Source organism: Anopheles coluzzii, chromosome 2 (genome assembly GCF_943734685.1).
Source record: "Anopheles coluzzii chromosome 2, AcolN3, whole genome shotgun sequence".
NCBI classification, from domain to species: domain Eukaryota; kingdom Metazoa; phylum Arthropoda; class Insecta; order Diptera; family Culicidae; genus Anopheles; species Anopheles coluzzii.
The window spans coordinates 3,358,904-3,381,854 of record NC_064670.1 but is presented as its reverse complement, the minus strand read 5'-3'; the positions used below and the strand labels follow the sequence as shown (position 1 = coordinate 3,381,854).

At 47.6% G+C, this 22,951-nt stretch overlaps 4 protein-coding genes across 6 annotated transcripts in view; 3 read left to right on the top strand and 1 right to left on the bottom strand.

Annotated features, from left to right (window-relative positions):
* LOC120947699 (acetylcholinesterase) overlaps nucleotides 1-14,646 on the bottom strand; it is a 57,981-nt gene extending 43,335 nt beyond the window's left edge. For both annotated transcript variants that reach the window (XM_040363279.2, XM_049607353.1), the window contains exons 1-2: nucleotides 14,392-14,646; nucleotides 11,762-12,156 (exon numbers count right to left, since the gene is read on the bottom strand). The gene's annotated coding sequence lies outside the window, so the exon portion shown is untranslated. The remainder of the gene's footprint in view (nucleotides 1-11,761; nucleotides 12,157-14,391) is intronic.
* Nucleotides 14,647-15,992: 1,346 nt separating this feature from the next.
* On the top strand, nucleotides 15,993-17,181 carry LOC120952672 (uncharacterized). 2 transcript variants are annotated; one of them, XM_040372123.2, is made up of 4 exons: nucleotides 15,993-16,103; nucleotides 16,166-16,267; nucleotides 16,355-16,517; nucleotides 16,595-17,181. In XM_040372123.2, the coding sequence occupies exons 1-4, from the start codon at nucleotides 16,067-16,069 to the stop codon at nucleotides 17,091-17,093; spliced, it is 801 nt and encodes a 266-aa protein (XP_040228057.2). In that variant the 5' UTR covers nucleotides 15,993-16,066; the 3' UTR covers nucleotides 17,094-17,181. The 2 variants fall into 2 exon arrangements, with proteins under 2 accessions (XP_040228057.2, XP_040228058.2); XM_040372124.2 differs by having other exon boundaries at nucleotides 16,031-16,103; nucleotides 16,172-16,267.
* A 98-nt stretch (nucleotides 17,182-17,279) lies between these two features.
* Nucleotides 17,280-18,879, top strand: LOC120950137 (uncharacterized). The gene is made up of 3 exons (XM_040367932.2): nucleotides 17,280-18,111; nucleotides 18,172-18,472; nucleotides 18,539-18,879. The coding sequence occupies exons 1-3, from the start codon at nucleotides 17,861-17,863 to the stop codon at nucleotides 18,740-18,742; spliced, it is 756 nt and encodes a 251-aa protein (XP_040223866.2). The 5' UTR covers nucleotides 17,280-17,860; the 3' UTR covers nucleotides 18,743-18,879.
* Nucleotides 18,880-20,882: 2,003 nt separating this feature from the next.
* Nucleotides 20,883-22,128, top strand: LOC120951757 (uncharacterized). The gene is made up of 3 exons (XM_040370643.2): nucleotides 20,883-21,238; nucleotides 21,302-21,507; nucleotides 21,574-22,128. Exons 1-3 carry the CDS (start codon nucleotides 20,997-20,999, stop codon nucleotides 21,891-21,893), a joined length of 768 nt encoding a protein of 255 aa, XP_040226577.2. The 5' UTR covers nucleotides 20,883-20,996; the 3' UTR covers nucleotides 21,894-22,128.
* The last annotated feature ends 823 nt before the right edge of the window (nucleotides 22,129-22,951 follow it).

Below are 22,951 nucleotides of genomic sequence, written 5' to 3'. Positions count from 1 at the left end.
CGCTAGAATAACACTCTTATCGGAAGCGGTTTTAAGCATTTGCATACGTTTAGGAGTATATTAAAAAATAGGGTTAATTTACATAGATATGATGTTGTGATGGCTTGAAGTTGATAGATTTTATCTAAACGAAGTAAATTTCTTCAAATCTGCTTTGAAACGTTTGTAGTGTGACGATAAATAGTTACTTCATCGCACTTTTATCGTCGAATACAACATAGATCACACTGTAAGACGTCGATTGAAGGTGAACCAACACAAAGGTGATATTTTACAAAACAAAGAACTAATAGCCCAGCCCACAAAGCGCAATACAAAGCGAAACATCTTATCTTGACCACGGTGGTATTCGCAATTCGCAATTGGTCGCTGCGATTGTTCAACGTAGGCTAGCGACGATCAGAACTTCGAACGCTTTCGCACACCTGCAAACCCACCAGCCCTTGTGGACAGATTAATGAGCACCTTGAGCGCCTTGAGCCTGAACTACACGGCCGACCTGGTTTCGTTTACCTCAGATTACCAGAGTCGAGCGGAACAAAAGCTCCTGCGGGTTCGTAAGGAAAAAAACACACACAAACACATACTTACACATACCGACAGTGTGAAATCCTTTGCAAAAGAGAATGCGAGTAGAAATACAGCAAAATACACCCAGAGCCTTTACCAAATGGATTGACTGTGGTGGTACGATTAGCTGTCGTTGTTGTAGTCCTCCGGTGTCGATTCGAAGGATTTCCCTCCCTGTCGGTCTCCCCCCTCATATTTGCTTGTTTAATGCCACACTACCACCGACAAGCAGACGACATCGCTTCGATTCCGTTCCGTAAGTCGCCCAAGACGAAGGTCAATTCAATTAATTTTATTGCTGGATCTAATCCGATTTGAGGGATCGGATTTGTCCCCGGTGGGGGTGTGTGTGGTGTGCTATCGGAGCGGTTTCTGTCCCGCCAAATGGTGCACGGCGCCCGGGTAGAAGAGGAACACCCACATCGGTGGAAAGTAGGGGACACAAAAATTCGTCTCTCCCCCCAAAAAAAAAACATGGCTTCCGCCGTCGATGGTCGAAAGGGACCAAATGTGGATTGGTGGAAAACACTTTCCACTGCTTCTTTCTTTAACAGCACTGTGCGTTTGTTTTTGATTGTGTGTGTGTCGCAAACTCGGAAGAGCCTACTAGGGGTCAGTTGGCTTTGATTAATCTTAGCTTTTCGAGCAGGAGGGGTGGGAAGCCGGGAGTGATGAAAACTCTTCGCCGAAAAAGCACGTGTCTTGCACGGCTTATACGTGTTCAAGGTTATTGAAAAGTCAAAGTCGTGCTCGTGATACAGCTATTCTTTCTTCCCCCTCCCGGAGAAAGCGCCACTTTTTGCTGTTGTTGTTTTAGTCACGAACCTTAACACGGGATCAGTGTGTTAGAGGACCGGCGCCACACCGTTTGGATTCGGAAATAGAAATGGCCAAAAAGGGAAGCTCGAATTGAAACTGATTTTTCCTGACTACTCACGAACTGTTTTGCTTTTATGTTTTAAATGCAATCGTATAAGAAAAAAAACGAATGAGACGAGGAAGGAGCAGCATGAGGGAGAAGGATACAAAAAGCTATGATTGTGTTATTATTTTCCCTCGCCACTGCCAAGGTCGTATCTAAAACATATGATTTACGAAGGTCATTCCGCTCCGCCCCCCCTCCAGAAGGCTCGCGTCCACTGGTAGCGTGAAGAAAGGCACACTGAGCATGAAGCAGACTGTGGAAATGGCGACTATTGGAGGCTTAAGTTACTAACTTAACCAAAGAAACAATTCATTCGCGAGTTGTGAAAATATTTTCATCGAAACTTTTCATCTTTGGTCAATATTTTTGTTTGACTTTATGTCCCAAAGTATCTCGTTATGTTGCCTTTTGCGCGTATGGTCGCTTTATGATCGTCCTTTTGTCCATTGTGCGCTCTCTTCCATTCGTGCCGTTTGCGTGTCGCACTCGGTTCGTTTGTTTTCACGTCACTCAAAGGAACCACTGGTAGTGGGCTCGTGCTCTACCCGTATTTAAACCCCCTAGTCTCCCTCCCCTCAAGTACCTCAGACGCCGAGTGACGAACACTATCGTGCCGGAATGGGTTGGAAATTTTATAACATCTAGCGTGTCATAATTCATTTTGTTCCAAATGCTAATCAGCGAACGAAACCATTTAACGAACCGCCGGGGGAGCTGACGTCTTCTGCCGGGCAGCTAGAGACAGCAACCAGCAACCCGGTGACCCGGACGACACGATGATAAATGGATGGAAGGGGCTGGCGGAGGAGGCCCGTGTCAGCTACGCGGCTAAAAGGACACACTCACTGGTGACGAGAGAAATCAATTCCCTTAAACGCTTTCACCCCTAGCCGGCATGGTGGAGGTGGCCGCGTAAGAATGGCCATTACACACACACACACACACACACCCCCATACCCGGTGGGACTTGAGTGAAACCGATGTGTTAGATGACCGGGGTGATAAGTACGGAATGTGATTTATGTGGCTTTTATGGGCACGTTTATGGACACTTATCGGTTGTAATTTTCAGAAACACACTCACTGCCCCGGGGCTGATTTCTCCACGGTATTGACAGTTTCGTTGGCGGTGGGCTGGCGTGCTGGGTGGTATTGGCTTATTTTATATTTCTGTCTGTCTTTCCGAAAGATAATGGGGAAGTTTTTATGGCACCAAATTCCAGCACGGTTTGTGTTTGTGTATCGTAGACAGCTTTGTCTTTATTGGGAATGAATAGACAATATTTTCGGCCTCAGCACAATTTTTCGATCGAAAAAATTCGATAGATCCGGCTGTCATTTTGGTGTCATTTGACACTCATTTCGCCGCCAAGGTGTTCATTTTACTGGTCTTTTTGAAAACTGGTATACCATGACACTCACGAGCAAAATGAACTATGCTACAAAGATTCGATCGTTCCGCTTTGTATGGGGCAAAATCCGCGACGCATTGAGCTGCGGAAATTATCGAATATCAAAAAATGCCATAAATCAAGGTTGATGTTTTTGAAAAACGTTATGTTAAAGCAAGTTGGTAAATCTTTTGGTTCTTTTTCAATATTTTGGGTGATAAAAAATTATTTATTAATTGTTTTAAAAAATGTTTACCTGGGGGGCCAACTTCATGTAGGGGTATAAAAGAAATAGTTATACTGTCAGTTTTACGTGAGCGCCTATCGAATTTTTTCGATCGAAAAATTGTGCTGAGGCCGTTTATGTAAACGAAACGGCGAATGGATACGCCTGATGCTTTGTAGTGAATGTCAGCGACCGGGCGTCTCCATTGGAAAACTGATTTACACGCAAATTATAGTTTAAGCTTATTTATTTCGCTTTTCGGTTACGAGATTCATGTTTGTGGTCAGTAAGGGGTTTGTCCTACTAATTAATGCTAAAGTTAATGAATCTTAACACAACCTGCTCGAGTTTTCTTGACACGGAAAGTACAAATAAACATAATTGTGTTTAAATATAATTGCCTGTGTCTCATGAGGTGCCTGTGTGAGTGGAGCCTGTGTCTCAACTATACTTTGCCAGTGTCGATCTTCAAATTTAAAATATTTTATACTTATGCCTTAATTTTCTGCCGAAATGGCCAAAAACATTGCCATAAGTCACGATTGTTTCTAAAGCCTCTTGGAAGAATTTTGAAAAGCTCTCGACCCGCTGCTTTGTTTTCAAGTACAGCAAACGCACTAACCAAAGAGTAAAGGTAAATGTGCGCTGAACTGAAGCAAACGCAATAATAAAGCAGATATTTGCTGGCACACGGGACATGAAAAATTCATCCTCTCGGCATTCCGCATCCCTCCACCACCCAGTGCGGCAAAATCCTCCATCCGCCGCTGTGCGCCCACAATTCTTGTCCCTTTATCCTATAGAACGGTTACTCGAGCTGCCCAAACACATACACACACATACACACCCCCAACGCAAACCGCCACTAATGCTTACGGAGGGGCTCATAAAAATGATTTCCGGCCTTGTGGCTGCCGGTGGGCTACTGGCAGACCTCCTTCTCCGCCTCCTTCTTCTCCTCCGTTCACCATGCGGAAAGACAGCATAGCTTCAAGCTCCGTATGTTGTTAGTGTGTGTGTGGGACTACTTCCCTTTACCGGTCCTATTTGTCCTAACATCTTTCGGTGCGGTTTTTTGCTTGTCCTGATTCCCGCAACCCAAAATGCAACCAACAGGGCTGTGGCCGCGGGCGATGTCCTATTTCTGGTGCAGTACAGTGATTTTGTTTGTGTGCGAGAGTCAAGAGCCGTGGTTTAGCGAGACAAGAAAAAGCACCTCAATTTGCCCCACCGTCGGTACGAAAGGTACGAAAAGCATATTTTCTGTGGATAAACTTACTTGCCCCGCCCTCAGGACGCCGTCCAGGTGCAGCTTTTCGATAAACTGATAAACGGAACTCCTGCTTCTATTTATACACATTGGCCATTGATGTCCTGCTGTTGCAGTGTATTTTGCTCTTGTATGAATGATGGAATGAATTGATTTTCAACAAGGATGCACAATCACGGGTATCTTTAGTTCACAACCAGGAAATGGAGTAATGGATTTATTTTACTCTTTGGTTATGCACGGGAAATGGCGCTGATGGCCCGGGCGTAGTGTTGTGCACAGCTGAGCTGTAAGCAACAAAAGCTTTTCTGCATGATATTTCCTTTTCTCATTTACTGTTGCAACTGCATCCTCGCGACGTGGGGCATGCAGATGCAAACATTTTCCAATTCGTTTGCCATCGAGCGACCACGCAGAAAGCTCCTGCCGGGGAAAATACGTTTACAGCAGTTAGCAAATGGCAGAAGATCGATAATAATCTGGCCGGCATGCAGCATGATACACTCGTTCCAAGCTTCAACAAATGGGGATTTCAATGTTGGTGCATCCGTGGCGCTTTGTTTGTCAATGAATGGCATACGGAGGATGTTGAGAAAAATACGCGTTTCAGTTCCATTACGTTGATGAAATGCCGCAGGCAGCTAGTCTGTGTGGCGTTATATCATTATAAGCATGTCAACGCAGGTGTGGAAGGTGGATAACATTTTTCTTGTTTTTTTCCCTCTGATTGGATAACAATGTAATTTAGTTAATATAATGTTTTCGAGAGATCCTTCGCCGTGTTCTGTTTCAACGAAATCAGACGTTAAACGTTAAGCAGAGCCGTTCCACCGTTTTCAAATCACTCAAACAGCCCTCAGCCATCTCTACCCTAATTCCAAGCCTGTCAACTCCCAAGCGAATGCTGCACAAAAATCGAATTGCTTCAATTTTTTAAATGACCTTCTTCCAAACGCACCTGCCGCCCTCGCCCCTTCCCCTCTTCCTATTCTGTACAGCACCAGAACCGCTGAATCATGCTGCCTCGAGAGCAATTTAACAAATTTTATTACTTCCATTATTATCCGGGGCCTATTTTTTTGTCCGTTCGGTGCGTATTTGCTTTATCTTTGCGCCGCCCGACGTGCGCACTCGGCGCTACCATGCCTCCGTCGCACGGCCAATCTGCTGACCTGGCCCGAAATTGGTCTGACTTTGACTGTCGACTGGCGCACAGCACAGCAAAGCGCAAAACCAAAAAAGGCAAACAAAATGCTGCCCCACGCAGAAAATTATGCACACAAAATATAGCAGCAGCTTCTCTGCCACTCTGCCATGCTTTCCGAAATTGGGTCTCTGCTGGGACTCCCGATTGCCTCCAGACACAAAAAATGGGCAAAAACAACTGCCAGCGAAAAAGGAAACGCGATGGAGAGGGGGGGTAGGGGGGAAAGAAAAACAAACCACGCACACCACGCAACAGCAACAACAGGAGCAGCAAAAAAGCCCCTCCAAAAGCGTACAGCCGCCGAATGATGATTGAGAAAAATCCCTCCGCGCGTAAGATAAGTGCGCGTTTCAGTTTTACATTCGCTTTCATTTTCCTTCGCTCTCGGGGGCTCCGTTTTTTTTCTCGGGGCGCAACGATAACTTTTTGGCCTCGCTTCGGTAAGCCGCATCTTTATGGGGGCGGGAAAGGCGCATGGTTGTACCGTGCCGTGTGCAAGACAACGGTAGTACAAAGGCTGTAGAACAAAAAAAAACACACACACACACACACCACGACTACCGGAACCGACTCCGTTTCCCATCATTTGGAGCGTTCCATCAAGCTGCTGCCACCAAACACCAGCGCACCACTCACAGCGTGGAATGATATGGTGTCCAAGTGGTCCTACCTTGGCGTGAGTCGTCTTTTTCCTTCACCGCTCCGATGCGCTGTCGATGTTTGTGTGGTTTGGTTTTTGTTTTTCCCCCCCCCCCCAAACGATTCGTGCTGCAGGCGCAACGAAAAACCATTTTCTCGCCTGAAGGCTATTAGCAATTTCCACCCGCCAACTGGCTTGGGTGCGATGCCAAGCCCGTCATTTGATACTGAACGTACTCGCTTTCCGCTGCTCTGCTCGGTCAAGGTAGCTTTTCCATTTCATTGCTCACTCGATCGGAGCGAGAAAAGCAGAGAGAGAGAGAGGGAGAGAATTAAGATAGAAAGAGATGAAGGGCAAACAAGGGAGCAGAGAAAGAAAAAAACCCGATTGCAAGCAAAAAGTGGCAAAAATCTGCTACGTTTGCTCTTGCGTCTTCGCGTTGGGGCTGCCGAGGTCTTCCTTCCATCTTCCCTTCGCATGTGTAAGAGCATGTACTCGCGTTTGTACTGTACTGCCTGTGCTCTTCGAAATGAGGCTTAAAGTGTGTGGCGTACCGAATGGTTTGAATTTACGCCGAAAGAACGTCTCACATGGCCACACACGAGGAGAAGTAACGAAACAAAACAACTTCACTCGCACATACCGACACGCACATTGTTGGAAAGTAATCAAATGTTTGAGATGAAATTGTTTTACCACACCTTGGAGGAATGAACAAACAGTGTGTGTTTGTCTGCCGTGGTGGCGGGCCTGCGGTATGCTGGCAGGCGCAGACAAAGTTTTTATTATTTAAAATAAAAATGGATGTAATAATCCATATTATTCAATACGGAGAGTACGAAAGCTGTGAGCAATGCAATAACCATTTAACGCTTTGATGCTTTGTTGTTTTTACCTAACAAACTTTTGTTGCAGTTGAAATTCCTCAGGCAACAGTCTTGGTAGCAATTATACAGCACAAAAGTCATTTACACGCATTCTACCACGGTTCACAGTGAAAGCGACGGAGCGGCGTTGTACATTTTCCATTGGCATTTTCTCGCTTGTCTGCAACGCTGTGTCAGCTGTGTTCAAACGGGGCAGGGCTTGGAATTTGTAGTTAAATGTAGGAAAGAGTCACCAAAAATGCCATCTAGGCGTCTCGGCGGTAATAGAAATGTTTGCGCTAACAACCCCAAACACCCCGAACCGAATGGACTTCTCCCGGTCGAGTGAAGTCAGTCAAACCCGGGGGCTTGCCGTCTGGCTCGAACGGTTGGGCCTGGTATGCGCCACCACACACACAGTTACGCATTTCGTTTGTATTGGTGCATACGAAATGAGCATTCAGTGAAGTTTGGGTTTGACTTTCTTTCGCGTTGGAGCTAGCGTCGCCCGCCTGTTAGTGCCCAACGCGTGCTACGTTTTTGCTCGGCAGCGGAAGTGCTGACGCCGGGAGACACCGGGAGGTAGCTTTGTTTGTGATTAGTTCTCGTCAGCGGCAAATGGGCTTTCACTACTTCCCAGCTGGCTCTCCCTCTCCGCCACCAGTAAATTTTAGATTGTTCGTGCTTGACGTTCGTAACGTCTACTGTTCAAGCTTTTACTGCTTGCCGGCTACTATCTACCAAAGCAAAGGAGATGCCGCACCCCGCCTTTTCCGCCCAGGGAATGCGTCGGAACGAAACGGAAATATTTTCTCGTTATGTTTTAATCCAACCAGGATCGTAAATTTCCAGCCCTTGGGCATGGAGGGTGGAAGGGTTGGGTGGTGCTGATTGCGGACGGTGTCGACATTTTAATGCTGACTTTATTAAGGAAGCCCGTGCCCGGGAAGGAGAAGCAGAAGGTAAGGCATTTACCTTCAAAAAGCGCTCGGCTAGCTAACAAACACACAGCGTTCGCTACGGCACTGTTTCTCCTCGATCGTAATGCACTTGGTAATGGAAATATTTGCGATTCATTAACAGCGGGAGCAATGAACGCAGCAGCAGCAGCAGTAGCAGCATAACGAATCCACTCAGCATCGCTACAGACGAACGGGTAAGACAAGTCGTTTTAACTCGCTCGCAATGACACAGTTAGTTGGAGGGACCAAAAAAGGAAGAAGTGCTTCACGGCCATTAATTTCATACAAGATACATGTTTACTAATTATGAGCTGAGCGCAATACGATGATTTAAATTTACAAAATGAAATGTAAGAATAAAACCATAATGCCGGCAATATGCAGCAGTACCGCAAAGCAAAGCAGATGTGAAACCCAACCGGCAAGCACATGGAAGCTGGTTACATCCAGTGGTGTATCTTATTACGACCACATGCAAGATAAATCACACTGCTGCACACCAACAATGCCAGCAGTACGACTTCATCTGAGTAGATATTCCACACACGAACTATTCGTACAGAAGCGCTGCGCGTTTGGCTACAATGTTGCAGGCCGCAACACACCGATATTCCTGTGCAAATCCCTAGCTTCCATCCGTGGTGTGTCCCTTCATCCTGGGCCAGTATGCCGGCAACAATCTAGTCTGTTTCGATTACACCCCGCGATTCCCCGAGTCTCCCGGTGGACTCACATTCCCCAGCCAGGGACATTGCCGCCCCTGGGATCGTGTATCGTAAGCCAAGCAAGGGCGCTTTTCTTTTGCTACTATCATCTCGCCCGTGCCCCAGTTTTGTTTGTGTGTCCACTGATCGAAACATTTTCTACCAGTAATCCTCCACAGCGGTAGGAAATAAACAATACACCCGGGTGCGGGAGAACAACGTTGATCCCACTTCTCCTCCACCCGGGCCCTGAAACCTGCTGAAACCCACTGTGTGTGTGCGACGACAGTGGAGATTAAGTACGTGCAATAAATTTTTAATATTATTTCCACACATGGTGGACGGCGGGGGAAGCAGCGCAAGAAAAGCAAGCGTGCATGCGTTTCAGCCATCGGATGCTGTGGCCAACGGCAAAAAATGGCCGCCCTTCATGCATTGATCTTCCGCACTGTCGGGCGATGCTGGTAGAGCTTTTGCTCGTTCCAATTTTGCAGCCAGTGTGGCTGGCATACGTGCGAAAACGACTCGGTAGGTTTTTATTTCCTCCTGTAGGCCTCAATGACAACAGCAAATCCACCTCACCCACACACAGACACACGTTTGCACGGCTTAATCGAGTCGGGTTTTGTCCAGTGCCCGGGAGCGCGTGACATGCTTAGCGAAGGCATTGCTATCTTAAGTTCTGTTGGGCGCAGACGGGTTTCTTCCGATCCGACTGTGGCAGGCCATTAAGCGTGGCAATACCATTGCTGTGTGTTTTATTGATTTTAATATAAAAATAAACGATTCTTTTGAGCTGCTTGCAGCGGGAGCAGCAGTGTCGGTTTATGGTTTAAAGCGGGGAGGGCCCATACGTACCATTTGCATTGATAGTTATGTTTTCTGATGGAAATATCTTCGCAGTAACAACTCCACAGCGGAATCGCTATCGATTTAGCTCGAGATGTTTTTAAAGATGCTGTACAATGTTTGAGACATTATATTTAAATTCAAAGACAAGCTATTGAATTTAGAGCCGAACAATTGTTTGCTAAAACCAAAGAGCTTACCAATGCCATGCACAAATCAGTTCCGTTTCCTGCCAATCTTGTCAGCAATACGTTTGTATTGCATTCACAAAACTACAAAGCTTGGCAACAACCCATGGCACAATGTTACGATTGTCAATTCGGTCGAAACCTTCATGGCCTCTTCCAACTCCGCGCTCGCTTTACGATGTAGCTGCTGCTGCTGTGACAGACTCTCTTTGTGTGCGCCCTGAACAAGCAGTTTGTACAGTGGGTGACTGATGATTAAAAATTTAAACACTTCCAGTTCCTACGCGAGAAGTTCGCTTCCCGTTGCAACCTTGAACCGTGAGGAAACGGCCATACGGTGTGTGCGCCACCCATCCAGCCCAGCCCGGCTGCCTGCCCCTTGGTACACACACACACACTCGGGGTTGTTTGTTTGCTCGCTGGTTTATTTGTCTTCCGTACGTCCTTCTGCGTACGTGACTCCCGACAGACTCTTTCCGGTGCAGAGTGTGTGGAAGGCTCACAGACACACACACACACACACACACACACACACACACACACACACGCAAACAAAGCACGTAAGGCAGGAGCGTTGACGGGCTCGGCGTTAAAGTCTGGGCAGTGGGGTTTTTAAGAAAGCTCAAGCTCCATCCTGTCCACGTGGATGGCAACATGGAGCGAAAAGCGAAAGCGAAGTCGGAGGTGGGCGAAAACGATACAATACTTAAAAGTGAACTGTTTTCCCGCTGCAACCGCCGTTGGTTAAACATTTATCGTGCGGCGGCGGCGGCGGTGAAGATGACGGCGACGGGCGGGGCAGTCAAGTACTTAGTTTACGGAGCATTGGCCAGGGCAGCGGTGGGAGCTGTGCCTCAAGAAGCGGGCAAGCTTTGTAGCCATCGTTTCCGAGGCATTGTATCCACAGCACAAAGAGTTCCCGTTCTCCCGGTTCGTCGTCGCACCCTTGCACTCGAGGCTAATATTGGACCAGGACGGTAAGTGGACGCTTTAAAACCTTCACCGTTCCCCGCCTAACATCGTTCAGGAAGGAGAAATTAAACTCAACAACAACACACACACAGAGACACATGCAGATGGACCCGAATTGGCCATCCGAGCAGCAGCAGCAGGCCAATCCTTTTGGTCGTGCAGCCTAATTGCGTTGATGGCCCACACACACACACACACACACACACAGGCAGGTGGAAAAATGTGTTTCCCTTCGATCGATTATTCAAACCCAGTGTGCGCCCTCCCGTTTGAAGCATGTGGAATGATTTATTTAGCACCGCTTCGGCTATTTCTGGCACTTCCTTGCTGGCATGACGGTGTCGGTGTGGCGTGTTGGAGCGTGGCCGGTTTACCGGGACCCACCAGCATGCTGGGTGCGATGATGTGGCTGTGTAACGCTGTGTCAACAACGATGAGCGATGCATGTTTTTCCTTCCAATCGACCGCCCGGGGGACGGGACGGGGCGATTTTTCACGAACGTATCAGTATCCATCAGAGAGTCATTGTTCATCTGAGTGGCTCGTTACTTTTCGGTACAACGAAGCTAAAGCACACTCACGCGCGAATGGTTGGGCAGGGAAGGGGAAGTATTGAGACAGGGGAGTTGCAGCAAAAGGCAACTTTTTTAAGGCGAATTATTTCGCCGAAACTTTTACCATGATACATCAATTTTGATTGCCATTGGCTAATGTATTCGCAAGCAAATAAGCTTCTATTCATCCCTTAAGATCTGTGTCGCAATGAGGCATTAAGAAGAACAAGTTTCAAGGAATTTTCTGGGGAATTTCAAGAATTTATATTAAGTAATCATTAACTACTTAAATGACTCAAGTTGATTTTTGTTGCATTGTTAAACTTTCTTCAGAACTCACTAGTCAACATAAGGATGTTCGTTCAAAGGTTATTGGAATGGGTAGGACATTTAAACAATGGACAACTGCTACAAGATACAAGTGTGACGTTACTTACCTAAGTTTTTCCTATGATCCACTAGAACTATCCACTAGCGTTGCTCATCTACAGCAACTTGCTGCTCAAACCGTGCTGCTTCGTCGCAGGTTAATGCAGAATACACGGGACACGGGATACACCTTAACTACACGCACCGATTATAGTTTTGTTCACCGACAAACTACAAATTCCGCAGAGCGTAAACTTAACTCGCGCAATACACACCAACGCACACACAAAGCCACCGTGCGCCACGCCGAATTCGATACGGCCGAATGGATTTCTGTAAGTTGCGCTGTAACTTTTACACTTTGCAGCAACTTTCACCGTCAATGTTAGAGGTTTCACTCACAGCACAACAAATGGTGGCCAATTTCTGGCCGTACCGATACACACCGCACAGAACAATACCGCTGGAAAGCAAGAATAGAAAGTTTGCGAAACTCGTTCACTCGTGTACTTACGGCGGCTCTACCTTCTCGTCATCATCTGCCAGCGCACGGACTTTACGCGTGGCAACTTTACCCAATCCTTATCGCCCGCTCTTGGTCGCCCGCCCGTCTGGTCAAAGTGTACAAGGACAAATGGTTCGGGCTTCGTTCCGCGGTCCGCTGCGTTCTTTGAGCACTGCTTGAACTTGAACTTCTTGCCGACTTTTGTTCGCCAACTGTGCTGAAACAGCGAACCGTTGCAATGGCGATTTCGAATTCACAATTCTGTCCTATCGCCCTATCGCCATCCGGATCAACCTTTGCACAAAAGCTGCCCAAACACACTGTGCGAATCAACCGGAAGCAAACCCGTCAACCCGGTTCTGTGTGCACACTACGGCTCGCTAAAGGTCGCACAGTACGCAACGGTATCCGTTCCACTGGTCGACTGACTGAGAAAAGGACACCCGAAGTACGTACGGGTTTGACCCGCGCGGTGATACACACAGCATGACAATTATGCTCCCTCCCGTTTTCCGCTGCAAACACATTTTCTCCTGCTCAGAGAGAAGAGAGTCAGTCTCCTGTTCTCACAATTTGTTTGGCATTTTTCCCGCAGGCAGTAAAATCTGGCTCTCTCTCGTTCTCGTTTTTTCGGAAAAACTGATGGGGAAAACGTGCATACTGAGAGCGCGACGTGAAAGCGGGAATGAAACAGCGCTAGCGCGCGAACTCTCAGCGACGGAAAGGAGCTTTTACTACCGAGAGAAGCCAATCCTCTCTGCCCCGCACACCCCCCCCCCCCCCAACTTCTCCCACCCCTATTCTGGCAAGGCTAAAGCTGTGTTGTGTCTGTGTTGGTAACCGTGCCTTCTACGGACGAGGACGAGCCTTTTTGCAAAGCGGACACAGGCAGCGCACATGTGGTGAGAGCATTTTAGGAGCAGAAGAGGGAGAGGAAGGCGACGGGAGGAGTTCGTACCAACTTTTTGCGGAGCAAAGTTTTCCGAGTCGATGCCACCTTCACGTGTGAAGACGAAACCGTCTACGGAGCAACTACTGCAGTGAAGTTTTGCTTGCAGATGACGTGCCGCAACCTCTTGGACCTGGTGTACCATTTGCCACCAATTTCCATTAGGAGGGCCTCCTCCGCACGCGTCGTCTATCGGGGCAGCAGCATACTATTTTCCTGGAAAGTCGAGTGAAAGGTGTGTGTGTGCATGTGTGCCACCAACAAAACCAAACAGCTGGACTGTCCTCCCTTTCCGTCCTTGCATGTTCTCGCGCAACGCATCCACAGTTCATCGCGCAAGGACTTACCGTCAAGGACACGAGCCAGGGCCATTTCCTTCTTCCGACCGACCATTGCTGTGCAAAGCATTGTTTATGGCCAGCTCGAGATATTGAGCGCATAATTTTCGCTCCTGTAACTCATGCAGATGGGTGGACAAGGAGAATCGAAATAACAATCATCATCATCTTCAACGTCACCATCGTTTGCGGTGATTAGCAGGCAGCAGCAAAGGTAGAATGTACCTCCCAATACACTACGCACCGTCCAATCAAGACGGTCGGAGTGCTTCATTAGCCCGCTGGGAGTTGGTGGGCGCCGCCGTGCCTCTTAACACCGGAAAAAGCGGGGAGGCTGCGTAAAGGACCCTGTCGGGTTTGGGTCACCCACTGTGTGTGTTTGTGTGTGCAGTAGTACGCACACTATCAACCACTGATTGGTGGACCGCAGGACCGGCCACAGCAGACAATCGAAGACAGCCTGCAGCTTCGCCAATGCAGCGGTTCTGCTGCCGGTTTTGTTGACCGGGAACAAAGGCCAGCACGCCAGCAAAAGAGAGTCGGCCTTTAGAGAAAAAGTGAGCGAGACAAGAAGCAATGGAAAAGCGCTGGAATCTGCTTCCAGCGAAAGTGGAATTCTTTTCGGAAGGTTTCACAATACGCTTTCCCCCAGCGTCACGGTGTTCATAATGCGCCAGAATTACTGACTTTCGCTGCGTGTGTTTACTGTGGCCAGTTCTGCAATAACTTGGGGAAGAAAGCACAAACCGCACGACCTCTTTGCGCTCACAAGTACACTGCAGCAGCGCCAAGACGCAATAAAGCATCAGCAACTATTGTGTTCGGTTGTATCGTGTTTTTTTCTCAGCGTTTTGTATTACCATCGCACTTGTATCTCGTCCCAGCACTCCTTTTGCTCTCACCAACCTTCCAAAACGTGGCACACCGACACACACTCAGGCGACACTGCGACACTGTTGTGGAGGGGGGGGGGGGGGGGGAGTGGTTCCAAAGAGATTTTCCTCACTGACGCCTACCAGGGCACACAGATCTTCGATAATCTGGCAGAGCGATATCTCAGGCCACACAGGTAAGCACTAATCACACGCGTACAGAGCACTCGCAAACACCACAACCGCTTCGTAGCGAGTTCTATCTCATACTGGAAATGAACCAGCGTGCGACTCGGACTTGGGTTGCTCGGATGGAGAAGTAGCTACCATCGGGCGGAAAAACAATACCACCGCACACAGTCATCGTGTGTGTGTGCGTGTGCGTGTGCCATTCGGGTACTTGATGCAGAATTGCTCTGCTCTCTGCGTTCACTGTTGGTTCGCTGGCTATCTCACGAATTCAACTCCCCCTATTCTCTCAGACTCATGAGGACTGAACACTGGTACCCTTTGGAACCGGTACAGGAATGCAGCTACTTACTACACAAAGTGTCCTTATATTTTAATTCAACGTCCACCAAAGCTACTGGGCTCTAATGTAAACTAATAATGAAATTGTTTCGAATCTTTTGTCAGAAATTGGGAGGATCAAAACACGCTAACGTTATTGTGTATTGCCGAATGCAACTGTCTTCAAACTCGATAAGAATTAAACGAAACTTTGAATAAATTTGCAAACACCCAACCGAACCGAAGACTAGCCTGATGTTTATCGAATGCCGGGAGCATCCTAGCATCGTTTTCCCCGCACACAGTGGTGCACGCTTCGGGCATGGGGAAATTGACGCATGATCTTGTTATCCTGTTTTAGAAATGCGGCCTCTCTCTCTCGTGCTCTTTCGTATCACAGTGTGTATCATCAGTACACTGGAACTGAATTATCTCCCAATGTTTGGAGCACATTGCGAGAGCATTCCCAACCAAAGCATCAGCAATCGGTAAGATTCTTCCGATTGCCATTGCTCGGTTCGGTATGCTCCTGCAAGAGAGAATACATACAGTTTGGGGGGAAAAAAGAACACAACCATGACGTCATACGACCATAGCAATGACGTCATTCCGAGCATGGGCGAAATGTCTCTGTAGATAGTAAAAGTTTTTCGTGGTGTGTGTGTTTTTTTTTCTTAATTCATTATGATCCCCAGCGAGGAGGTAATGTCACTCGGGCTTTATGACCGTAGGCGCCAACAAAGCTTGTCTGAGTTGATTTATTTCTCACAAAAGGTTGGCAAAGATGCGGCAACAAAAACTCCTATGCTTTTCTTGCTTTTCTGTCTAAAACACACTACGCTTTAAGTAGCAGCACAGCACGCTGACCTATTGCTTGTCTTGGTGGGCCCGTCTGCTTTGATATCGACAACCCAGGTGCACACGCTTTACAATCGGTAGCCAAATCGAATCGATTGTCCAGTTGACCAGGTGCGACACGAGAGCCAAGCTTTACCAAAAGGGCTCGGGTTAATCTCGTCCAGCTTATCTCGACTCGATTCCACCATCACTCCCACCCTCGCTAAACTGGGCATCGGTCCTGCCCTAAATCGCACCCGCTCCGTGGACTCGAAAAACAAAAATGTCACCAAGCACATGATAAGAATGGTTGAATTATTCGAGCCGATAATGGTCTTCGAACCTATAAAGGGGACCTTCCGATGTTGGGGCTTATTTGTCCAACGTTCGAAGGAAAAGGTAGGTGTTGCAGCAAGTTTAGTGCTTTTGTAATTGTTAGTTTCAGAGTGTATTGTTGTTAGTTTCAGCTTTTAGCTCGAGCGACCAAACAAACACACATAAAATGCGTGCTGGATTGATTGTGGTAGCCTTGATGGCTCTGACGGCCAACGTCGGGGTGAAGGGTAAGTGCTAAAACGGCTCAGTGTATGCCCAAAGTGCCCAATTTCATGCCACATTGCGTTATATGCCTCTCTCTCCCTCTTCGCCAGAGGTCGCTGGACAGAACATCATTCTGGATGCGATCATGCGACGCATTCTGGAGAACTTGCGTGACCTGATGCGCACCGGAAACCCGGAAACCGGCATGCCTGTACTTGCACCTTACCATAATCCGGACCTGTTCATCAATGCCTCGTTCGGAGGTTTGCTTGAGTATGGGACACGATGAATGTGCATTTACTTGCAAAAAACGTACGCACTGAAACCAAATCTAACCCCTCTTCATAAAGGTTCGACGCACGCTTCACTCCAATGAACATTATCGGACTGGACACGTTCGTGGGCCGGCTGCAGGTCGATCTGGCGACGCTTCGCTTCCCTTTCGAGTTCCGTTTTGCTGAGATCAGTGCTAATGGATTCTACGATGCCAATGGCCGGCTGTGGGGTTTGATCCCGATCTTCGGTATCGGCGATTTCTCCGTGCGCCCACGCGATGTCGTAGCGACCGGCTTTGCCACCATCACCGACAACGGGCAGGGCTTCCTGAAGCTGTCCGACTTCTCGATCAGTCTGCAGATCGGTTCGCTCGAGAGCAACATTCAGGGACTGCTGCTCGGCGGCGATCTCTCGGATCTGCTGAACGCCGTCATTCAGGACATTGTACCGTCGGTGCTGCGTAACTTCCCCGACGGCATGACCAACCTGCTGAACGCGCTCGTCGTACCGATCGCAAACCGCTTCCTGGCCACCCGCACCATGGAGGACCTGATGGGTTTGCTGTTCCCGTAAATGATGCTGTGTGCTGTGGGCCGTGTTGGTTTCTGGATCGACTTTTGACCGTTGCGTAAAATAAATGTCAGCGAATTGCTAACGCGAATCGGTTCAATGGTGCTGGAACTCACTTTATCTTCACAATTTGAAGTTGCTATCTTCGTTTTGTGAGGGCGAATATTTCTTTGTTCAGCGCATTGTGCTCCGGTACTAATTCGGCTGTCTGCGGATTTAAAGCGCGACAGTGCTCTGATCACCGTTTCGAACTCGATAACAATCGTCTAGGGTAGAACTGATAAGATTATGGAGCAAAATATACAACAAAACAAACGTGTTGCGCCGGTGTATGGTTAAGAAGTTGGTGGAAACGATTTCTGAAATATCTTATCAAATCCCGATTAGAGAATGCAGGGTTTCTCTCCATATTATACTCACGCATTCCAGACAGCTGACAACTGTTGGCTAAGGTTTGATATCTTGGTTTTATCTATTTAAAAACAACGTTTATGCCAGCCATTCATTCGGAAATGCTCTCTGTAATACTTCTTACTCTGATCTGGAACACCCATAACATTCGAATTACTACCAGTGCAAAGAGCATCGTGTGAGTTATCACCATTGATCACCTTATGACCCCCACGGAAGCCCAATCAGTAGAACTTCGATAAGATACCAGAATGTAATATAAGATACGTTCGCCGATTCGATTGTTTACAGTCTTCAGTACAACTTTGGCCTATTCCAATTCCCATTCTGCAAGTGTAAAGTGTTGTTCAGCTTTCCAGATGAGTCGTTTCTTTGCTCTGGTGGCACTGTTCGTGGTCGCCAGCAATGCTGCCACTATACCACACCAGCCCTCGCGCCCGGAAGCACTGGCGCCTGAGCAACGTGCGACGCTTGACGAGGCGCTGGCTCAGCTGCTCGAGAATATCCGTGAGCTTTTGCGCACAGGTGACCCGGAACGCGGCATTCCCGTGATGGCTCCACTGCAGACTGATCGGCTTGATGTGGACTTAAGTTTGGGAGGATTGCTAGAGTAGGTGAGAAGCGCAGTGCGACACAGGGCAGCAACGTTGTAGACGCACCCCTATTTCAGCTTTACAGCCATTTTGCGCAATCTGTTTGTCGATGGATTGGATCGGTTCCAGGGCACACTGACACTGAACGTGATGCAGATGGAGTTCCGGTACGATTTCCTGTTCCCGGACGTGATCGCTCGCGGACACTACGATGCAAATGGTCGTCTCTTTGGTTTGATTCCGGTGTTCGGGCTGGGCAACTTCCATGTCGCTCCGCGCGATCTACGCATCCAGGGAACGGCTCTACTGCGTCAGCTGCCCTCCGGTTACCTGCACATGCCCGAACTGAAAGCCAACGTGCGGCTTGGTTCGCTGCAGGTAGGCTTAAGCTGCACACACAGACTCGCAGTTGCATACCGTTTAACCGTACACCTTTGTTTGTAGAATAACATCGAGGGAATGCTGCTCGGAGGAGAACTGTCCGATCTGCTCAACGTAGTCATTCAGGATCTGATTCCTTCGGTGCTTATCAACTTTGCTCCGGAAGTGACGGATATTATTTCACGCGTAGGCATACCTATCGCTGATTCTGTTCTCAACACTATGACGCTGGAAGATTTATTTGCACTGATCCCTATGCAACAATAGATCAGGATCGTGCATAGAAGCATTAAAGAAATAAATACTAGTTAAGACTTTATGTAAAACGGGAGCAATAACTACTACTGCAACTCAACGGTGGATGGGATTAGATATATCATTTATAAATAAATTGATTTTACGCAAATTCACTTTCCTTTGCATTAACTTTGTGTAACATCTGCCACGAGGGATCATTGGAACCATGAGGGATCGAAGTAGACTCTGAACCATTACTTCGTCCAGTTTAGAATGAAATTCAGTTGAATCTATTTAATTTTCAGAATGAGTCTTGTTACTGTGTTACGGATCATTGTGCTAATCACAACCATATCGTGGGCAGATTCTCTTGTTCCGCTTCCAGCAGGAAGTTCTCAACAAACACCTTTTCAGGTCAATAAGCTTACGCTAGAGTTTGTTGAAAAGTTTCGACAACAAATGGCTCGTGGATTTCCGCTCCTTGATCTACCCGTGCTGGCACCATTCACGTGGAAGGAACTTCATCTAAATGATTTTAATAACAACATACTCCGGTACGTACACGGTGAGTCTTTTCCATCCAACTATTTTATCGCTTCTGTCTTCTCCAACAGATTAAGCGCGAAGCTAAACGACGGCATCACACGCGGGCTGGATGTGTTCGATGTTACAGCACTAAATGTACAAATTTCAGACCGGAAGCTGGATTTCCAACTGACCTTTCCATCGCTCCAAACGAACGGACGTTATGTGGCAAAGGGTCAATTAGCTGGATTCGTGCCGTTCGATCGGTCGGGGAAATGTTCATTGCAGCTACGTGGTACGATTGCCTTTCGATACGTTTGCATCAAATTCGACTGATGTTCTGATGCTCTATCACATTCTTTTTAGGACTTACAATGCATGGCACTGTAGTGTTTGATCTTTGGAGAAGATATCTCTTCGTGCGTGATGTTAGAGTCTCGTTTGCAGTGAAATCTAGCCAGGTGGAGTTTGAAAATGTGATGCTACTACCATGGAACACCTTCCTGTTTAATCGGATAGTTTCGGGACAGATACCGGAGTATTTGCGCAGCAATCGCAATGCGATAGTGATGAAAATTCGAACCAAGATTCGATCAAAACTAAACGAAATACTGTGGAAATACGATGTACCGGATATTATTCGAATCATAAACGCAACCGTTTCCACAGGGTGAGGAGAACATTTGAATCAGTCGACGTAAGTTGCATACAATATACGCTCGTAAACAATTAAACTGTATGCAACCGTTGCGTTCAAGCTTCCCCAACTTGCATGATGTTTTGCACATTTAAACAGGGTTTCTAACATGGTTCAGCAAAACATTGATCTATTCTTATGTTCCTTTTCTACTCGACTTCGTAAGATCTAAAAACTTTTCTACAACCCAACTCAGCACGTGCATAGATCAGCGTTCCGGATTAACTTTTGCGTCTTCGATGCGATGTCAATGTCCAAATTCAGCAGGTGCACCTTCAAACCACGAACCTCCAGCACGCCTGATTAGATAGACGATGCTCCAAATCGGTCAACTCGAGAGCATTGTACCCAGCCCAAACGATTGACATTGACTAATTGATTAGGAGCATTTCAAAGGCTTACGTCGGCCAGCAAAGTTCCGGGGCTGTGTTTTTATTTGGGTTGCACTCCAGGTCGCCCGTTCGGACCGGGTGGTAGGTAAACTATTTGCCTTGGGCAGTCGAACGACTGGCCTCGGGTTGTAGTTCCATATCGTGCAATCCTTGAAATTGGGCTAAGTAAACTTATCGGTCAAGTTCGGCATGCTCGCACTTCAACGGCCACCATGTACATGTACACGGCTCCATCGGGAGCTCATGATAAGCGAAGCCCAACGCGCTGAAGTGGTCGAAGCAGTAGCTCGTTTTGGGGGACCGCTTCTCGTGCAAAGCTCCCGGAATGGTTCAAGATGTGAGCGGGATTATCCTGAAGCTTCGCTGATAGTAATGCACACTCGCTGGCACAGTATCCACACCGTGAAGTGCCCCTACCGAGAGCGGGTGGAATTTCTCGTGGGTTAAGTTTTGCAACCCCCTTTCGGGACTGCCGATAAAGAATCGACAGCATGATGATGGGGGAGTGTATTGGTGGTCTTGCGCGCAGTATTTAAACACTTCAGTCGCGACGGCAACCCATCAGAGATAGTTGTGTGGCGTTGCAAAGTGACACACAAAACGCCAACAGTGCGTTGTTGTTAAGTTTTAAAGTGCTATACAACCGTGCAATCGCTCGAGTTCTCGCGAGATGAAGATCTTGTTAGTTGTCGCCTGTAGCGTGCTGGTCGGCCTGGCCGGAGCACAACAATACCAGGATGAGGGGTTTCTTCTGCCTCAACCGCGGAATAATGCGCTGAACGAACTGATCATCAAGTTTCTGGAGGACTTCCGTCAGTCGATGGTTTGTCCCAATCCGGCTCTCGGCGTTCCCGTGCTGGCCCCATTTGAGCTAGAACATGTCGAAATGGAGCTGAAGGATAGGCTTATCCAGTGAGTATTTGTAATAGAATAATTTTAAGCAATCGATTGTAACGTGTACTTTCTACCTCGCAGATTCAAGGGAGAGCTTAACAAAGTGGTCGTTGATGGATTGAACGAGTTTGAAATCATAAAGATCGACGTCAAGCCACTTAAACTGCGAGTGGACTTTGAGCTCTTCTTCGGTGCGCTGCGTACCAAGGGAAAGTACAAGACGAAGCTGAAGCTAATCGGTGTGCTCCCTGTCAACCGTTTCGGCTCGTTCCGCTTCGATTTGAAAGGTAAGTGAATCGATTTTAATGCCCCACATTAGGTCAGCTGTTTTAACAATGCTTGTTCCTTTGTAGGTCTCACGGTGAAGGGCGGCGCTTCGGTTGCCATCAGTGGAGACAAGCTGCAGGTTCGCGATTTGGTCATCACCCCAACGCTCAAGTCGGTACGCTCGGATGTGAGGGGCATATTCTTGAATCCGGTGGCAAGCTTCGCCTTCAACCGCATGGTTGAGCTGGCTGTGCCCGGTCTGATCAACAACAATCAGCAGGCAATAACGCAGGTGATCGAGCAGCAGCTCAAACCGGCCATCAATGAAATGTTGGGCGACATTTCGCTACAGGATCTGATTGACATGATTACCAGTGGAGGCGAAGGTGGTCCGGTTACCTGTTAGAGTGCACCGGATAGGAGTAGCGACACCCCGTACCGTTTGCTGTGTGCTATATTTACCTAAATCGTATCGATTATTGTACTGATAGAGCAATCGCTTATCCAATTTGCAAAGGCTGTGTAGATGTATATTGCAAAAATTATAACCAATTGTAAATGGAAAATTAAAAGCAACGACTGTGTGCTTTCTGAAAAGAAATTCGCAATTTTAGCGTCATGAAACGTGATCAAACTGTCAATCTGTTGTTTCCATCGATCAATTTCTTCCATAATTACATAGCAACCGGTCACATTTACAGTGAATTGTTGCTTGCCTCACAAAACTTTCTGTTAGGCAAAGATCCACTTTTGCTTTCTATTGAAAAATTGGGCAGCAAGTTATCGGTAAAAACTAACTTCACATTGCACACTTTCTGGAAATGCTATTTCCATTCCGCAAACATTTCCTGCCATTTCGCCGGAACGGTTGGGCCGCCAGCCGGGCTTAGATGTTTCTGCGGAACAACGAGTTGGTTTCCATAATTGATTTCCTTACAATCCGCACCAAAAACCTCCAGAAGCCAGTAAATATTATTGCCATAGGTAGATTACCGGGGAAAGCTCAACAACTGGCTACCGCAAAATATCGGCTGCCTGGCAAATATTTAGCCCTGGGTTTCTTTTTTCTTCCTTTCTCTGGAGTGGCCTGCAACCGGAGGAATATATATTTTCAATTACGAAAAGAAAAGCTTCATGCCCGCTGCTCACTCTCGCCATTTACGCCCAACAATGTAAGGATCATCCGTTCAGTTCCGCTTAAAACCGTTCCACCGGTGTTGCGGTCCTTTTTTCTATATTCATCAGGACCGGGCATTGTTCGGTGTGAGCGGGCAGGGTTTGCGGGCTTACCAGCTGGGCCATGATGGCGATCTGCTGTTCCTGGAAGGATACGACCGAAGTGGTGTGATGCGTGTGTGCGGTGTGTGTGTGTGTGCGGTGGGTGATTGAAATGTAAAGTCCCCTTTGTCCTTGCGAGTTTGTGGCGATTGTTACAACCAGAGCCCTCAAACTGCTCGCACAGCA